Here is a 16,373-nt window from a genome sequence, read left to right on the forward strand (position 1 = left end):
ACCGTTGAAAACAACCAGGACGCTATTCTTTTCTCAACACATTTATTTCTTTCTCGAACTGTCTAGGTCACAGAAGCAAATAATCATAAATATATTTATGTACAAAGATTGGAAATAGACCCAGGATATTGTAAGTATATCTGTACTGGGCAATATTTCCCAATGTCTTCTAGCAAATTCCCTTATATATCTTTTGGTCATTTCTTGATGGTCTTTCTCCAGCATCTCTGGGCTGTCAATGCCCCTTGTGAATGGGCCAGCTTTCCGGGCTCAGTTGGACAAGTATCATCTTTCTTGTCCCTCCAAGGGCGCCTTCATCCTGCTCATGGGATACTGGAACAAGGGTTTCTAGGAGTGGTGGGCCTGTCTAGGTGAAGTATAGGGGATTCATACCATGCACTAGTGTGGGGGGACACCTCACCACCACTATTGAAACAGATATACAAAAGTCCTGGCAGGGTATATTTTTAAAAGGAAGATATCCACCTCTTTTTGACACAGATGAACGTGTCACTCATTTACAAAAGAGTTTTTACTATTTTCTCAGTTTGAAAACATTTCAGATCAATACAGTGGACAAGACATGATGCATGTTAACCTGGTGAAACACTGGATCCTCCACTCCTCTTATGGAAAGGCAGTGCTAGATCGTTGAGGCTTCATTACCCTTGAAAGCATTGGGCTGTACTCTAGCCCCAGCTCACAGAAGGATAACAGGATCCATGCCCTGACAAAAACGTACTTGTTAATAGCGTTTTTTTATTACAGGAACTTGACCCAGCCTACCACGCTCCATAGAATATATGTTTGAGACTCTAGGCCTTGTGATTGCCACACACTAAGAATGACTGGAAGTGCTTGTTGAGCAGGTGGTACTCTGTGTGAATATGTATTGGGTTTTCTATTTGTGGTTGACATATGTTGTCCGGTGTCCTTGTGGAGTAACTAACCAGCCTTATTCTGACACTTGTGCTTGCACATGGGTTGCACTGATTGAGCCTTAGATGTCCTGTGAATTTGAGCATGTGGCTTTCTGTCTGTTGGGCATTACCTGATCTTTGTGCTTGTACATGGGTTGCAATGATTGAGCCTTAGATGCCCTGTGGGGTCGAGCATGGGGTGTTTTTTCTGTTTGGGTATTATCTGATCTTTGTGCTTGCACATGGGTCGCATTGAGTGAGCTTTAGATGCCCTCTGTGTTTGACATGAGCTTTTCTTTCTATTAGAGCATTATCTGATCTTTGTGGCTGCACATGGGCTGCATGATTGAGCCTTAGATGCCTGTGTGTTTGACATGGGGTGTTTGGTCTGTTTGAGCATTCTGTGATCTTTGTAGCTGCTCATGGGTTGCACTGATTGAGCCTTAAATGTCCTGTGTGTTTGAGCATGGGGTTTTCTGTATGTTTGAGCATTATGTAATTTTTGTTCTTGCCCTGGAGTTGAGCTGATTAAGCCATAAATACCCTGTGTGTTTGTGCATGGTGTGTTCTGACTATTTGAACATTGTGCTTGCCTCTGGGTTGTAGTGATTGAGTCTTAGATATCCTATCTGTTTGAGCATTGAGCGTTTTGTCTGTTTGAGCATCATGGAATCTTTGTGCTTGCTCATGGTTTGCACTGACTGAGCATTAGATGCTCTGTGTATTCCAATACAGTCTGCCCTATCTGTACTTTAGGTGTCCTCTGGGCTTGCATGTGGAATGTCCTGAATATTGGAAGCTACAGAGTTCCCCATCAGTTTGAACATGACGTGTCCTTTGCGGTTCAGCATGAGTTGCCCTGATTAAGCATTAGATGCCATGTGTTTTTAAACATGAAGTGCCCTATTTGTTTAAGCATTAGGCATCCTTTCTGCTAGAGCACAGTTTGTCTGGATTAAGTGTTGGAAGCTCTGTGTTCTTGGTTCTGGGTTGCCCTCTCTGACTGAGGCCCTCTATGCCTGGGTTGGCCTCTCTCTAGTTGCCTTATCTGCTTGAACATCAAGTATGCTGTCTGGGCGAGCATGGCATGCTACAAACAGACAGGTGATGGGCGTTCTTTGTGACTGAATAAAGGTTTCCTAATGTACCTGAGCATGGACTGCCTGTTGGGTTTAAACATGGGCTTCCCCCTCTGACTGAATATTTTATGCCCTGTGTGCTTGGGGTGCTCTGTCTAAGGGTTGTCGGTTTTCTCTGCTTCAACACATGTTGCCCTGTTGGTCTGAGCGCAGGTTGCCTTTTGTACTTGAGCATTGGTTGCCATGTGTACATAAGCATGGGCTACTCTAGGTATTGATCTATGGGCTACAGTGTTGGCTTGTGCATGGGTTGCTCAATGTACTTGAGCATGGGTTGGCCTTTCAGCTTCAGAATGAAGTGCTTCTGTGCTTAAGTATTTGGTGTCCTTTGCAGTTGAGCATGTAGTGATTTGAAAGTGTTGGGGCTCTCTGGTTGGGCACAGGTTTCTTAATTCACTTGAGCATTGGTTGCGTGTGTGTTTGAGTATTACTTTCCCTAAGTACTGAGCTGGTCCATGTATGTGAGCATGGGATTCCCTAAGGGTCTGAGCATTGCTTGCCCTATGTACTAAGCATGTGTTGCTCCATGTATGTGACTATGAGGTTCTCGGTGCACTTGGATGTGCGTTGCCTTATGTACTTGAGCATTGGTTGCCTTGTGTACCTAAGCATGGGCTTCTGAAGGTATTTAACAATTGGCTACAGTATTGACTTGACTATTGGTTGCCTCGTTTACTTGAGCATGGCTTGCCCTATGTACTAAGCAGGGGTTGCTTCATGTATGTGACTATGAGGTTCTCTGTGCACTTGGGCATGGGTTGCCTTGTGTACTTGAGCATGGCCTGCCCTGCGTACTAAGCATGTGTTGCTCCATGTATGTGACTATGAGCTTCTCTGTGCACTTGAGCGTGCATTGCCTTGTGTACTTGAGCATTGGTTGCTGTGTGTACTCAAGCATGGGCTACTCTAGGTATTTAACTATGGGCTACAGTGTTGACTTGTGCATGGGCTGTTCATTGCACTTGAACATGGGTTAGTTACCCTTTCGCCGTGAGCATTAGGTGCCCTTTTTGTTTGTGGGCTATGCATGGGGTACTTTGAGTGAAAGTGTTGAGCTCTCTGTAGCTGTGTATGGATTACGTTTTGTGTATGAGCCAGGGTTGTCCCGTGTACTTGAGCATGAGTTGACCAGTATATGATCATGGCTCACCCTTTTGGCTTGAGCATTAGGCATCGTTTGTGCTTAAGAATGGATGCTTTGCCTTGAAGTGTTGGGCCCGTTGTGGTTATGCATGGGGTGCCCTCTGAGAGAAAGTGCAAGGTGCTCAGTGTGCAGCAGACTCTGATTATCAGTCTGCACACCGAGAAGGTGGCACAACCGAAGGTAATGCAATAAAGGTATGCAATACTAATGGCACATGAAGAAGAATTACGTCCCTCAGCAGGCACTCTTAGGCGATGGGGGAAGTAGTGTTTGATCAAAAAACAAGGCGTGATACGCAAAGGTTTTATATTGAGTCTGTATTAAAGAGGCATGCAGCGCACGCCAACAAAATACTAATAGAAGTGTTTTTTAAAAAAAGCGGAAAGACACTCCCCACCCTTATGTTTCAAGGCCCTGGGAGCATAAGTGGTGGGCTTGAGGTGTGGGGAAGACCCACTTGTTAGCCCTTTCTCATACACTAACTTTGCAATTCCTGTTGCAAGGCGGAGGAGGGAACATGTGATCTGAATGGAGTTTCCACAGAGGCAGGTAAACAAATATTGCACAAGGATGGAGTCAGTGTGAGCGAATCTAGAATTTAAGATGGCTGAATATTGAGCTCTTCAAATGTCGAGGCCTCCCTCCTCTCTCACTCAGGATCGTCTCTGTTGACTTTAGTAATTTTCCTGCAAGGAACACAACAGAAAAGTACACAGTGGTCAATGGGGTTATATAAATACTGTTATAAGCAGGAATGCCAGCATACTTGTACAGTTATTCGGTTGTATATCAGATTATTGAAAATGAAATATAATTTCTGACTATACATGCTTTACAAAATTGTCAAACTTGTGTATATTTACTATTATACATGCTAACGTGGCAACATTTAGGACACAACATTCTTCTACCATAATGTTGTTTAAGCAATTGTGGAATTTTGGAGGCACATTTTCGTGGATCTCTTATTTCTCAACCCTGGAGTAGCAATGCATGGCGCAAGTCAAGACCCAGGGTTATTTCTACTGGGATATCAGTACATAGTGTAAGTTTAATTAGAGGTTTGTTTTGTGAACTTTTAGATGTCCCTAAGTGGCAGTTCTGCATTTTAGAGGATTAAATAGACTCTAATATGCATAGTAGATTTAAGTTCCAAAATGAAAATAATGGGCCTGATTAAAAACTCGGCAGACGGGTTACTCCATCACAGTGGTGATGGATATCCTGTCTGCTGAAATCTAAATCCCATAAAATATAATGGCACGGTCAGGATATTAGTCACCATTGTGACTGAGTAACCCGTCCGATGAGTTCTAAATCAGGCCCTATATGATTCAGGCATGAGGGTACTGAAGTATTATTTCAAAGTTCTTTTTAAAGTAGACCAACAAAGTAAAGCCTTTCGTTCTGGTTAAGGGAGTAATCAAAAAATTAAAATACTCCTCTCTTGAAACATATCTCTAACCAGACTGAGCATACAAAGTGAGCAAATGCGACCCTCCTTTCATCCATCCATTAACTCAACCTTGCTTCTACTCACCCATCTGTCCATCCCTTTCACTTTCCATCTTCCTACCCATTACCACATCTATCCATACATCCATCCACCATTTCTCCTATCAGCTCATCAATATGTTCATGTATCATCAGTCTTCTACCCATCTATCGATTCACTCTTCTCCATCTGTCCATTCTTCCATCCTTCCATACATTCACTCTTTCACCAGTCAATCCTTTAACCTACTATCTATCAATCCTTTCACACACCCATCCAGTCATTCTCCTACCCTTCCATCCTTCCTTTCAGCTTTCTTACATCTTTCCTTTCATATTTACTTACTTCCTCTCACCCTCTGTTCACTTTCATTTCCTTATTTCCCTACGTACCCATCTTTTTTTCTCTTCCTTACTTTTTTTTACACCTTTCACTCTCATAGTTATTGTTTTTCTATGTGTTCTTCTCTCTGGTTTTTCCCTTTTAAAGTTTGTATTTATGTTTTTCCTCTCGTGTGCTCACAACCCTCTCTAATGATATTTCCTAGCAGTGTTATTTATTAACATTTTGTCTGCACACATAAGATGCCCAAAAACAAATTAATGTTTCACTGTTCATTTACTAATTTTGCAAAGCCATCTCTCAAATGTGGGTTGACGATGGACCCTCCAGTCTCTCTGCGCCCGCCATATCTTCTGACAGGTCTACTCCGCTGTTTGCCACTCAGAAATGTATCTCAGCCAACCAGAGAGTTAGCGTGCCCACAGAGAAACTCTGGGCCTGATTATGATCTTGGTGAATGGAATACTCTGTCACAAACGTGATAGGTATTCCATCCGCCATATTACGATGTCCATAGGATATAATGGAATCATAACACAGAAGGTGGGATATCTGTCACGTTTGTGACGGAGTAACCCCGTCCCCAAAGATCATAATCCGGCCCTCTGTCATAGTTTATTTCATAATTCCACTCTCTTCACCAATGCCTGTGCACTTTTGCCAGGCAGGGTCACACACCAAGAGGCCCCCTACAGGGACCCATAGATGATATCTGGGTGTTTGTAGCACTGAGGGATGCCCTTTCTTAGCCATCGCTTGCAATGCTGTGGACCAGACTTACCCCTTTGCTCCGGCATGTGCCACAGAGGCATCCGAAGAGGCCGTTCAGCATCTGGACAGTGCAGAGGATGAAGGCGAGACCGCTGGAGGCCAGCATCATGGAGAACAGAATGATGTTGAATTCCACCACCCCTTCTGGGACCTTGCACGTGCTCCACAGGTCCTTATTGAACAGATAAGTGCTGTCATTGCAGAGGGAACAAAGAATGAGAAGAGCTGCTGAGAGAGATTCTTTCAGTCGAGGGATTACATGTTCTGTGACCTCGACTGGGAAAGGATCTGCCGATAACTGGGCGTGGCCTCCTTATATCTGGGATAGGGTCTGACAGGTGGGTTAGAGAGAGTCTCTTTACAGCTGGGATACAAGCAGATCAGAGCTTCCTTACAGCTGGGACAGTTCAGTCAGGTGAAATAGGGCCTTTTATACAGCTGGAATGGGGCTCTTAACAACTCGGGCAGGGCCTACTTACAGCTGAAAGAGGAACACCTTTCGGCTGGCATAAGGCCACCTTGCACCTGGATTAGTAGACTTGTACAGGTGGAATACTGTCTCCTTACAATTGGAATAGGACCATCTGACAGTTGAGAGAGCACATCCTGGCTGGTGGGATAGGCCTTTTTTTTACAGCTGGCTAAGGTAGTCTGAGAACTGTGATAGCGCTAACATAATTATTAGTGGCTTCTTTACAACTGGGTTGTGGCTGCTCACAGCTGGATTAGGACAGGCTTACAGCTGGGCTAGAGCTTCTTAGAGTTGGGAAAGGAATATTTAACAGCTGGGAAAGTCCCTTACAACTGGAACCCGAAGTGCTTTCAGCTGCGGAGGGACATTGTGAGAGATGGAACAGGTTCTTTTTATGTCTGGGTTAGGGCCTTATTTCAGCTGAGATAGGCCATCCATATGGCTGGGTAAGGTGAGTCTTCAGGTGGGCAAGACCATCTTACAGCTGATTTGTAACATCACTACAGCTGCGTTAGGTGATGTTTTCCAGCTGGAAGAGGGCTTTTTTACAGCAGGGATAGGGTATTGTTACAATTGGTATGCAGCCTTCTTAAAGCTGTTATAGGGCCTCCTTACTACATTGATATGGTCTTTTTACTGATATCATAAGGCGTCCTTACGCCTGTGATAGGGCATTTATTATTGCTAGGATAGTGGGATGTGGTCTTCTTACAGTTGGAATAGGACTATCTTACTGTTGAGATATGGCCTTCTAAGAGTTGGCATAGGGCCTCCTTACTGATGTATTAGGAGACTCTTAAGGCTGGGTCTATGCTTCCTTACAGCTAGGATTAGGCCTTCTTATATTTGAAATATGTTATTCTTGGAGCTGGGTGAAGGCCTTCTTCCAGCTGGGGTAGAAGAGTCTTACAAATTCAGGCATTCTTACATTTGAGCAAGAGACGGGAGACTGTGACTTGCAGTAGGAACATCGGGATTTTCAGATGGCCACTTACCTGACATTCTTTAAATCAGTCTTGAAGGGAGAACCCCATTCAAGGGCAGTGCCATTATTATACTGACAGGCTGGACCATGTACCATCCCCAGGAAGGACACTGCGAAACCATAAACACCTCCGGCCACACCAATCGCAGCAAACAAAATGGACAGGAACATCTATGGGCACAGAATGATTTGGGAATGGAGGAGTTAAACAATTGGGGAATGGGGCATGAAGGAGCCAGAGGGGCAGAGATATAAAAATAATTCAATAAGGAAGAAAGCCAGAGGACTAAGCAAAATAAATATGGAAGGGAGTGAGAGGAACAAGAAACAGAGATGTGGGAGTCTGCAAGGCAGAGATGTTGACCAGTCAGGGGGCTGACGGCAATGGAGTGGAGTCAGGGGTCAACAGACAAAGCTATTGAAGGAATTTAGAAAACTAGGAAAAAGATATGGAATGGAGACATAGGACTAATGAGAAAAACATAGAAGAGATTCAGAAGATCAAAGAGTGGAGATAGGGAAGGGAGTCGTAGTACCAAAGAACAGAGATGTGGGAGTTATAGGTGCAAAGATATTGGCCAGCTAGGGTCTGGGGTCACATATATAACAGGCATTTAAAGGGACATGGACTAAGATATAGAAATAAATCAGTGGGTCAAAAAAAAGATATGGAAAGGAGTCAATGGCTCAAGGAAGAGAGATATGCATAGGAGTCAATAGTTCAAGGGACAGAGATATGGAAGGGAGTCAATGGATCAAGCAACTGAGATACAGAAAGGAGTCAATGGAGCAAGGAACAGAAATATGGAAGGGGGTCAGGAACAAGGGCAAAGCTGTGGATGGACGTGTGAAGATCAAGCAACAGGGATTTCCAAGGACGTTGATGGATCAAGGAACAGAGAAAGCGTCCGGAATCAATGGCTCAAGGAACAGGCATATAGAAGGGTGTCAATAGACCAATGAACAGAGATATGGAAGGGAGCCAGGAACAAAGACAAAGCTATGGAAGGAACGGTGAGGATCAAGGAACAGGGATATGACAAGAGATCAGACAGAAACACAAACACCTGGAAGAGAGTCCAAGAACGATGGGTAGATATGTAGCAGGGTGGTCACTGACCAAGGAATAAGATGAAGTCCGAGGGCCAGATCTTTTGGCCAGTTTGTAGGCAGACAGAGATGAAGGGGCGTCAGAGGATCAAGAGACAGAGACATGGAGGGGGTCGGGGACTGAGGGACAAAGGTAAGAAGGGAATCACAGCACCAGTGGTTAAGACATGTGAGAGCTTCAGGTGACTAGAGTAAGCAACAAAGACAGACATGGAGTCAGAGGACCCAGGACAAAGTTATACAGGAGAGTAAGAAGGCCAAGGGACAAGTACTATGAAGGAATCAGGGACTGAATGATAGACATTTCAGAGATGTGCTGCGGATTTCACGTATATTTTCAACTATGTTCTTGTTCCATTACATTATTATGCAAATATAATCAGTACATTGCTCTTATATTATATTGTGAACCTGCTGTTTATTTCCCTTTTTCCTATTTAATAAATTTTATTTTTAAAACGTTTAAAAATAGATGTTCAGGGGAGCCTGAAGGCCAAGGGATAGAGATATGAAGTCAAAGATCTGGGAAACAGAAACATGGAAGGCATTTAGAAGACTTAGTGCACATATATCAAAAGTGTCTTCATGCTGGGGTAGATATTTGGAAGAATGCCAGCTGGCGGGAGGACAAGGAGACAGAAGAGAGTCATAGGGAAAGGGGATGATGCATAAGAGGGAATCAAAGGGGTGGGGAAAACTTAAAGGGAAGTCAGAGAAGGGGCCGGAGAATGGAAGACAGAGGACAAAGGGTAGATCTACAGAGGGAGTCATTGATGGTAGGGTTGGGGACGGTTACACAGAAGGCAGAGTTAGGGCAGTCACTTACCCCGCATCGGTTAGCACAGCACCCTTCCTTGCCCGTCGCCTGGATGTGGATGGCTGGGATCAAGATCTGTTCAAAGACACATCATACAGATTAAAGTTAATTCCAGCTTCCTCATGGAGTCGCCTAGCTATAAACCGACTGTCACCGCCCTGAGGGGAGTGAAAGCTTGGTCTTCTATCCTTTGTGCCTGTCTATAATCTGGGATCATGTCAATATTCCTCTGTAGCTGTCCTGTAGTTTTGTGTCGTTTTTGTCCTTCCTCTATGTCAGTCGACCTTCGATGTCAGCTATGTGTGTTTCTGTCTGTCTGCCTGTGTTCCACTGTACCTGTCCTCTCCTTGTCTTTCGTGTTTTTGTTTGCCTTCTGTGTGTCGAACGAGTAATTGCAGGCCAACCAGGCCTACAGGCATACCTACCAATTAGTGTGTCATTCTGTGTATTTGTAATTCTTTCGTTTCGGTCATAGATGCATCTGTCTTCTCCTGTGTCTGCTAACAGGACACCTCCTGTCACTCTCAGACGTGTTCAAAATACACAAACATTGTCATACTGGAAAACAGCAGGTTTAGAGTAAATTGTGCACTGTCCCAGCTGCCAGCAAATCTTTGTACACCCCAGCTGGACCCTAAGGAGTCACATCACACACTCTTTGGCAAGTTCATGCCAACTTCAAGACAACTGCCCCGCACCATCTCTGAGAAAGAGCTGTGTTGTCAAGAGAGACAGCTAAAGATTTTAGCACTGCACAGGAAAGATGTGGACAGATAGGTCACATAGGTCAAGCAAGAGACATGTGGATGTGCAGAGGGCACAACAGGCATCTCTGGTTTCTTCAAGGCATCTCCAATCCACGCCGACCTCACAACCACACATCTTGTAGCAGCTGTCTATTCTTGTTTCAGTAGCACCTTTGTTACACGTTTCTTTAATTTTCTATAGAAATCATTGGTCTTTCTTTGAAGAGGTTGGAAAAGGAGAATATATTTTCATCTCGATGTATCTCTCAGGTCGCCTGTGGAAACAGTCTCTCCTTTCTGGTGGTATTCTAGCTCTGAAAGCAAGGTGTGAAAATATCCAGTTGTGTTTTCTGAACTACTCTAGGACAAATCTCTGACAGCAAGCATCCACACGATGGTAAGTTTTGGGGGAATAACTTGCAGATTTTGGCACTTACCTCCAACATGTTCCGCATGTCACGGTAAATACATCATACTGTTCGCCTTTTAAATTCAAGCAGGTTTAACCTGAAATGTAACACAATGCGAGTACTTATCCCTCACAGTAATTGCTGTGTGTGGAAAATTCCACACAACTCAGAACCCTAACTATTGCACAAACAGGTTTCGGCAAGGGTCGGGAAACTCCACGCCGCTCATAAACGAGCCCTCTGTGTTTAGGAATTCAGTTGTGACCAGTGCTTTAAATGGGCCGGTACTGTCCGGTACTGAGTACCGGCACTTTTTTATTTTAAGAGGGAGAGTACCGGCGCAGCTCAAGAAAAGCGTAATACTTTTAATTGGAGAGTACCGGCACTTCTCGGAAACAAGCAGGTACTCTGGCACAGAGTACCGGCACTTTCATTTTTCCATTTCAAGCACTGGTTGTGACCTAATGGGCTGATGGCTCCGCACTGGGGGAGAGGTTCCTATGCATAAAACAGGCTGCCTCTGAGGAGGTGCAGAGGCCTTATGCTGGGGGTGTAGTTTTCAACAGTGCAGCGTATGTATTTGCAGGAGGGACTAAGGCTTTGAGTGGGCCCCTGCACCCCAACTATAGCTGTTTTTATTTACCAAGGGATCCAGGCCACTTTTGTGCATGCATAGGGGTCCATTACAACCTACCCACGCACTGGTATTAGGCATTCATATTTAAATGCCACACTCATCTAATGAGGCCATATTAGAGTGAAATACATATTGGGAGCTGCATTGAAGCACAATGTCAATTGGATATTTACGAAAGCAGGCTTGCATTGCTAGAACATGCAGTGAATAGTAAAACTACGTGAATACCAGTAGGAAGGTAACATTCGGTATTTGCAGCGCGAATTCAGTGTCAAACGAGATCTGTGTGTGTGCTGTTAAATATGTGTTGTTATCAACGCCACTTATGTTATCAACCTTGGAAGAATGAAAGCCTGGGTGACGCACTGAGAGGCAAACCGTGAGCCACAAGGTCAAATTGCAGTAGGTCACTAAGCATGAGCCACCCGACAGAACTGACCAGAATGCATTGGGACTTGAGAATGTGGCCCTGGAACTACAAGATCCTCGCTGCAGCTGTAAATTAGAAATGACAGATAAAGCCAAGAGACCCACCTGAAGGTTATTAATGCTGGTGTGTTCGAGTGCGATCACGTTTTTATTTTGGCCACGGAGTGTGCAGTAGAGAGCGGTACACGGCGCCATAGCTAAAGTATTGAACAACGAGGGGCGAAGATGGCGCCCAGCACAATGACCCCAGTGTGTGGCGGCCACGAGCCGTCTCCTGCTTCCCACGCTGTTGCGGGAATTTCAGAGACTTCATGAAACGGCCAGCGAGGCAGCCTATCGGTTTTGGTGATTTAATTACTGGCTGAGGCACAGGTGTAACAAGGGTACAGGCAGTGTGAGTCGTGGCTGAGGCACAGTCACAGGTGTAACAAGGGTACAGGCAGTGTGAGTCGTGGCTGAGGCACCTTGGTAATTGTAACAAGGGTAAAGGCAGTGTGAGTCATAGCTGGGGCACAATAACGCGTGTAACAAATATACCGGCTGCGTGAGCCATGACTGAGGCACAGTGACAGGTGTGATTGAGGTACAGGCAGAGTGAGTCGTGGCTGAGGCACACTGACATCCGTAACAGGGGTATTGGCAGAGTGAGCCATGGCTGAGGCACAGTGACAGATGTGACTGAGGTACAGGCAGAGGGACTCATGGCTGAGGCACAGTGACAGGTGCCTGGGGCCCCACCTATAGAGCCCCTCACAACTTAAACAGCAGGGTAACGTAGGTCTCGCAGTCCCTGTGGCGCAGGCCCCCCCACACTTTCAGGGGCCCCACATTCAGCCCAAAGCCAATGAATATCTATGAGATATGGGAGACTCTTGGGCCTCCCCATCACATTCTACAAAGGGCCCCGTTATTTTGCATTTCACCACTTGTGATAAACACCTCTTACTACGCCTTTTCCTATTTCATAGGAACGCAGCAGTGCTAGTTTTAAGCGATTAAATAAGCATACAGCATACAACACCAGTATCCCTTACTAAGTGCAGCACGGTGTGATTTGCGACAGAGGCCCTGCAGGAAACTGAGTGAAGCTGGGTGTGAAGAATGTTTCACCGCAGAGTGGGCTCTGCTGTCAGGGCTCCTCACTAGGGCACATTATGGGTAGGACCGACTCCTCCGTAAGGCGCAGCGAGGCCTTGCGTTGCCACCAGCAGATGGCGCTGAAAAGCCGCTATTTTGCATCTGAGAGCTGCAAGAAAGGGCCTCTAAGTGGGGTGGGTTAGTTGGAAGCCACAATGGAAAAATCTGCACCTTTACCTGTGGTGCTGGTGGTCGCTGCAGGTATCCTGCTCATGCAACCTTTGAGGTACAACAAATACTGATTTCTAGAATCACGCCAATTAAGTAAAAAAAAAAAAAAAAATATATATATATATATATATATATATATATATATATATATATATATATATATATATATATATATATATATTTAAGTAAAAGCCGCGGGAAAATTGAGTCTAAGAACCAAAATGAGTCCATCTTTATTTTCAGACTACGTGCTAAAGCGTAAAAATATTTCACAGCTAAAAAACATGACAAGAATAGTATTAACATTTTTTAAATAACATTTATTTGGGATTGGGTTCCAATGTGTCTAATGCTCCGACCCATGAGGACCTCCGCATTGCCTGACACCGGGCTGCCGGTGCAGACACAAGATGCTGTCAGACTCTGAGAAGCTGCCAGCATTCCCAAGAGATTGATTTAGAGTTGAGTGGTTCTTCCAGTCTCTGGAGGAAATGCTAAATATGGAGAAGAAACCACCAGTAGAACTTCCTCCACCTTAAGGATGTTGTTTTTTATGGTATCTTGTGTTACGTCGTGCTGAGCTATGTGAAGTATGTTTATAGCGCAAACCTTGCTATGGCGCGACAGAGCACAAATTACTACAGAGCCTAGGGGCGTGACTTCAACTAGTGCAGGAGGTGCAGTGCACCGGGGCCCAGAGTCCAGTGGGGCCCGGAGTCCCATGTGGCCCACTGAACCCTAATTATTGTTGTATTTCATAATTCAAACAGCTGTCAGGGGTCAGATTGCCTTCCTTGCACTAGGGCCCTTGATACACTGACTACATTACTGGCCAGGATGTGAGCTACAAGACTGTGTACATCAAGTGGGAATAACACAAGTACATTTTACACACATTTAGGCTCAGGGAGGTTAAGTGATTTATTCATAATCTCACTAAATTGAGTCTAGCAACGAGGGCGGAATTCAAACCTGGGCAAATAAAACAGCTCCAGCAACCAGGTCACATCTCCTACCTATTGTCTTCAGCTGTTGAGGAAATCCGACTGGTGTACTCTCCTCCTCCGTATTTAACACTTCCCCAGAAATCAGAGCATTTTTCTTTTCCTAATAGGACCCCACAAGAAGCTACCTTCAAAGGCCCATTGTATCAGGGCAATAGGAACTCAATCCCAGCAGTCAGCTTGTATTTTGGGCAGAATTGTTGACTGGGTGAGATGTCTCTTACAAATAGTATGTTTCACCAGTGACAGGAACCCCCAGATACCCACCACCCACAGCACATTGGTCCACCCATAGGCATGCACGCCCTCACTCACATACAACTCTATACATTTTAGTGACCATGGAGCTCTGTCCTGTCGCCATTTTCTGGAAGCTGTGTGTGTGTGGGAGGATACTCTATTGAGACTGGCTCCCTCCCAGGGTCAGTGTAATGGCAGCGGATGTGACTTTGAGAAGATGCCACCTCTGCCATACAAGATGTCCTCTGACCTCAAATGGGATTCCCAGAGGGACTTCCGAAAGGTAAGGTTATAAGGTACAAAGCAATAATGCCTGGACATCCTCCTCCATAATACCCCGGGCCTGTACAAGACTCAAGTATCCCCGATTCTACGTGATTGGATTGGCCTCTAGACAGCCAACATAACATTGCAGGTATAAGTAAGCGCTCATGCTAAATAAAGAAGCCCACACAAGTTTTGGTCTTGGCACAAGTTTCACTGATCTGCATGTGGCCAGTCGGCTTCATTTGAATACCTTCTGAAGGTGATTCACATCACAGCTCGAAAATACAATAAGTCTTTAGGAACGATGCACAATAATAGAACTTCACTGTACCTCTTCCTTGAGGAACCTATCTTGAAAACTTACCTAGGCTATACGTAGTGACAATGTTCTGTTGGCTGTCTAAATGTTTTGTTTACTGTCTTTAATCAAAATAAATTTGCCAGTCTTCGCCATGACGGCTGATAAAAGTTTAAGGCGGAGTCACTGTTTAAGTCTTGGTGCATACAAGAGTCACAGATGCAGAGATACCCCGAAGCCAATGAATAGGCAGCACGTGAGGGATAAGAACAAAGACCCCGGCACCCCTGTTCGCCACTGTAAAGCACTGACTTCTTTTTTTAAACTAAAGCTAAGCAAGCAGATATCCCAAGATGAAGAATATAGAAAACAAAACAACTTGGCTTTCATCCCACCACCCAAGAGGGTCTTACGTTTCCCACTCGTTCTGGAAAACAACATCAATAAAGTGCTCCAATCGTACCATCATCAACGAAAACCATTAAACACTTTCCATCTAGTCCTAAATGCACTGGCGCCATCTCAAAATATTCTGCACACAAGTCTCCTAAAAATGGCTGCTAAAGCCAACTGCGGTAGACTCCAGAAATGGGCAACCAGGGTAGCAGTCAAGAGTAAATAGAATAGTTTGAGCCACTCCTAGCCAAAATAAGATTCCTGTGGCTTCTGCAAATGCCGGAGACCATCTTCAAATTCACTGGCAATGATGCAGAAAGCCTTACATGGACCGTTCTCAACACCACTCCTCAAGTGGACAGTCTCACTCATCACAAAGAAGTCTAGGGTAAAAGACACATATTACTTCCACAGTCCTTCGACTGCTGAGCTCCACCTCAAGAGTCCATCCTTTGCACATACTGGCCTAGAGCGGAAGATTAATTTGGCCATGAGAAGAGACGGTAATCACCACAACGGCTACTTGGATACATAATATGGGAGGAATTTTTGTCTGGGCAAGGGCAGTAAGAACTGGGGTCCGTCTCAGGATAAGGGATGCCCCTACTCCCAAAAAACTCCACTTGTCACTTTTCATCACTATCTGCCCAAACCAATTGTCCCAGAAATCACCCCTATAGCCAAAAATATGATGTCTCACCAGAAGTCCTCCGCCGATCAAGCCCCCCAGGTACAGCACTTCCGGTGTCATCTCTGTGTCCGCGTTCTTGATGTGTTCCACGCTCCAGCCCGGGAACAAGAGCAAAACATTGCAGACGATATTGATGACTACCAGGGGGTAGAGGGAGACTCCGATGAACTTGGCACATTTCCCTGTACACATCTTGGTGATCTGGAAAAAAGACGCCCCTCTCCCAAAAAAAACAAGCGGTGAGCAGAGCCGGGGAGTCACAACCCAAGATAAGTGATGGGTCCAGGAGTCCTCACGACCATATAAACTCCTCAGAGTAGGGGGTGTGGCAAGCAGATAAAGACAATACGGAAAGACCAGGTGATAGCAGGAGGGAGGTGAGGCAGCCTCTATCATGCAGATATGATCATATCTCCGACGTCACCAAAGTATTGGAGAACTGAAGACAATAAACCTTTCTGTGTACTGATCGCCAGCTTTCCGCCTCCACTGTTGCCCTCACCTTCTGTGCCTGAAAGAAGCACATGACACACAGGCACATCACCAACCCAACCTATCACTGCACATCCCCCAAAGTGGTGTGCAGAGACAGGAAAAGAAAAATCAGGCTTTGCAGATTCCCAAGACAAGTCTTTTAACCCTTTGCTAGAGTCCTGACTGTGAACCGTTATGTTTAGTTTTTTTTATGATGCAGTAAAGTAAACAGTTACAGGGTGTGGTGGGCTGTTTCGAAAGCTCATTGACTTTGCCCT

The 16,373-nt window shown here is 45.1% G+C and overlaps 1 protein-coding gene across 1 annotated transcript; it reads right to left on the reverse strand.

Annotated features, from left to right (window-relative positions):
- Nucleotides 1-1,306: 1,306 nt before the first annotated feature.
- Nucleotides 1,307-15,904, reverse strand: LOC138268691 (transmembrane 4 L6 family member 4-like). The gene is made up of 5 exons (XM_069218597.1): nt 15,631-15,904; nt 9,205-9,270; nt 7,279-7,439; nt 5,822-6,002; nt 1,307-3,889 (listed from the first exon to the last, which is right to left on the reverse strand). The coding sequence occupies exons 1-5, from the start codon at nt 15,811-15,813 to the stop codon at nt 3,878-3,880; spliced, it is 603 nt and encodes a 200-aa protein (XP_069074698.1). The 5' UTR covers nt 15,814-15,904; the 3' UTR covers nt 1,307-3,877.
- Between the last annotated feature and the right edge of the window lie 469 nt (nt 15,905-16,373).

The sequence above is a fragment of the Pleurodeles waltl genome, chromosome 12, assembly GCF_031143425.1.
Source record: "Pleurodeles waltl isolate 20211129_DDA chromosome 12, aPleWal1.hap1.20221129, whole genome shotgun sequence".
Taxonomy (NCBI): domain Eukaryota; kingdom Metazoa; phylum Chordata; class Amphibia; order Caudata; family Salamandridae; genus Pleurodeles; species Pleurodeles waltl.

Excerpts from the sequence above, each read along its gene's own strand:
- LOC138268691 (XM_069218597.1), bottom strand. The coding sequence starts at position 15,813 with ATGTGTACAGGGAAATGTGCCAAGTTCATCGGAGTCTCCCTCTACCCC. Across the intron at positions 9,271-15,630 it reads TGATCGGCGGAGGACTTCTG|ATCTTGATCCCAGCCATCCA; the intron begins GTGAGACATCAT and ends GTCTTTGAACAG. Across the intron at positions 6,003-7,278 it reads ACTGATTTAAAGAATGTCAG|CACTTATCTGTTCAATAAGG; the intron begins GTAAGTGGCCAT and ends CTGCAATGACAG.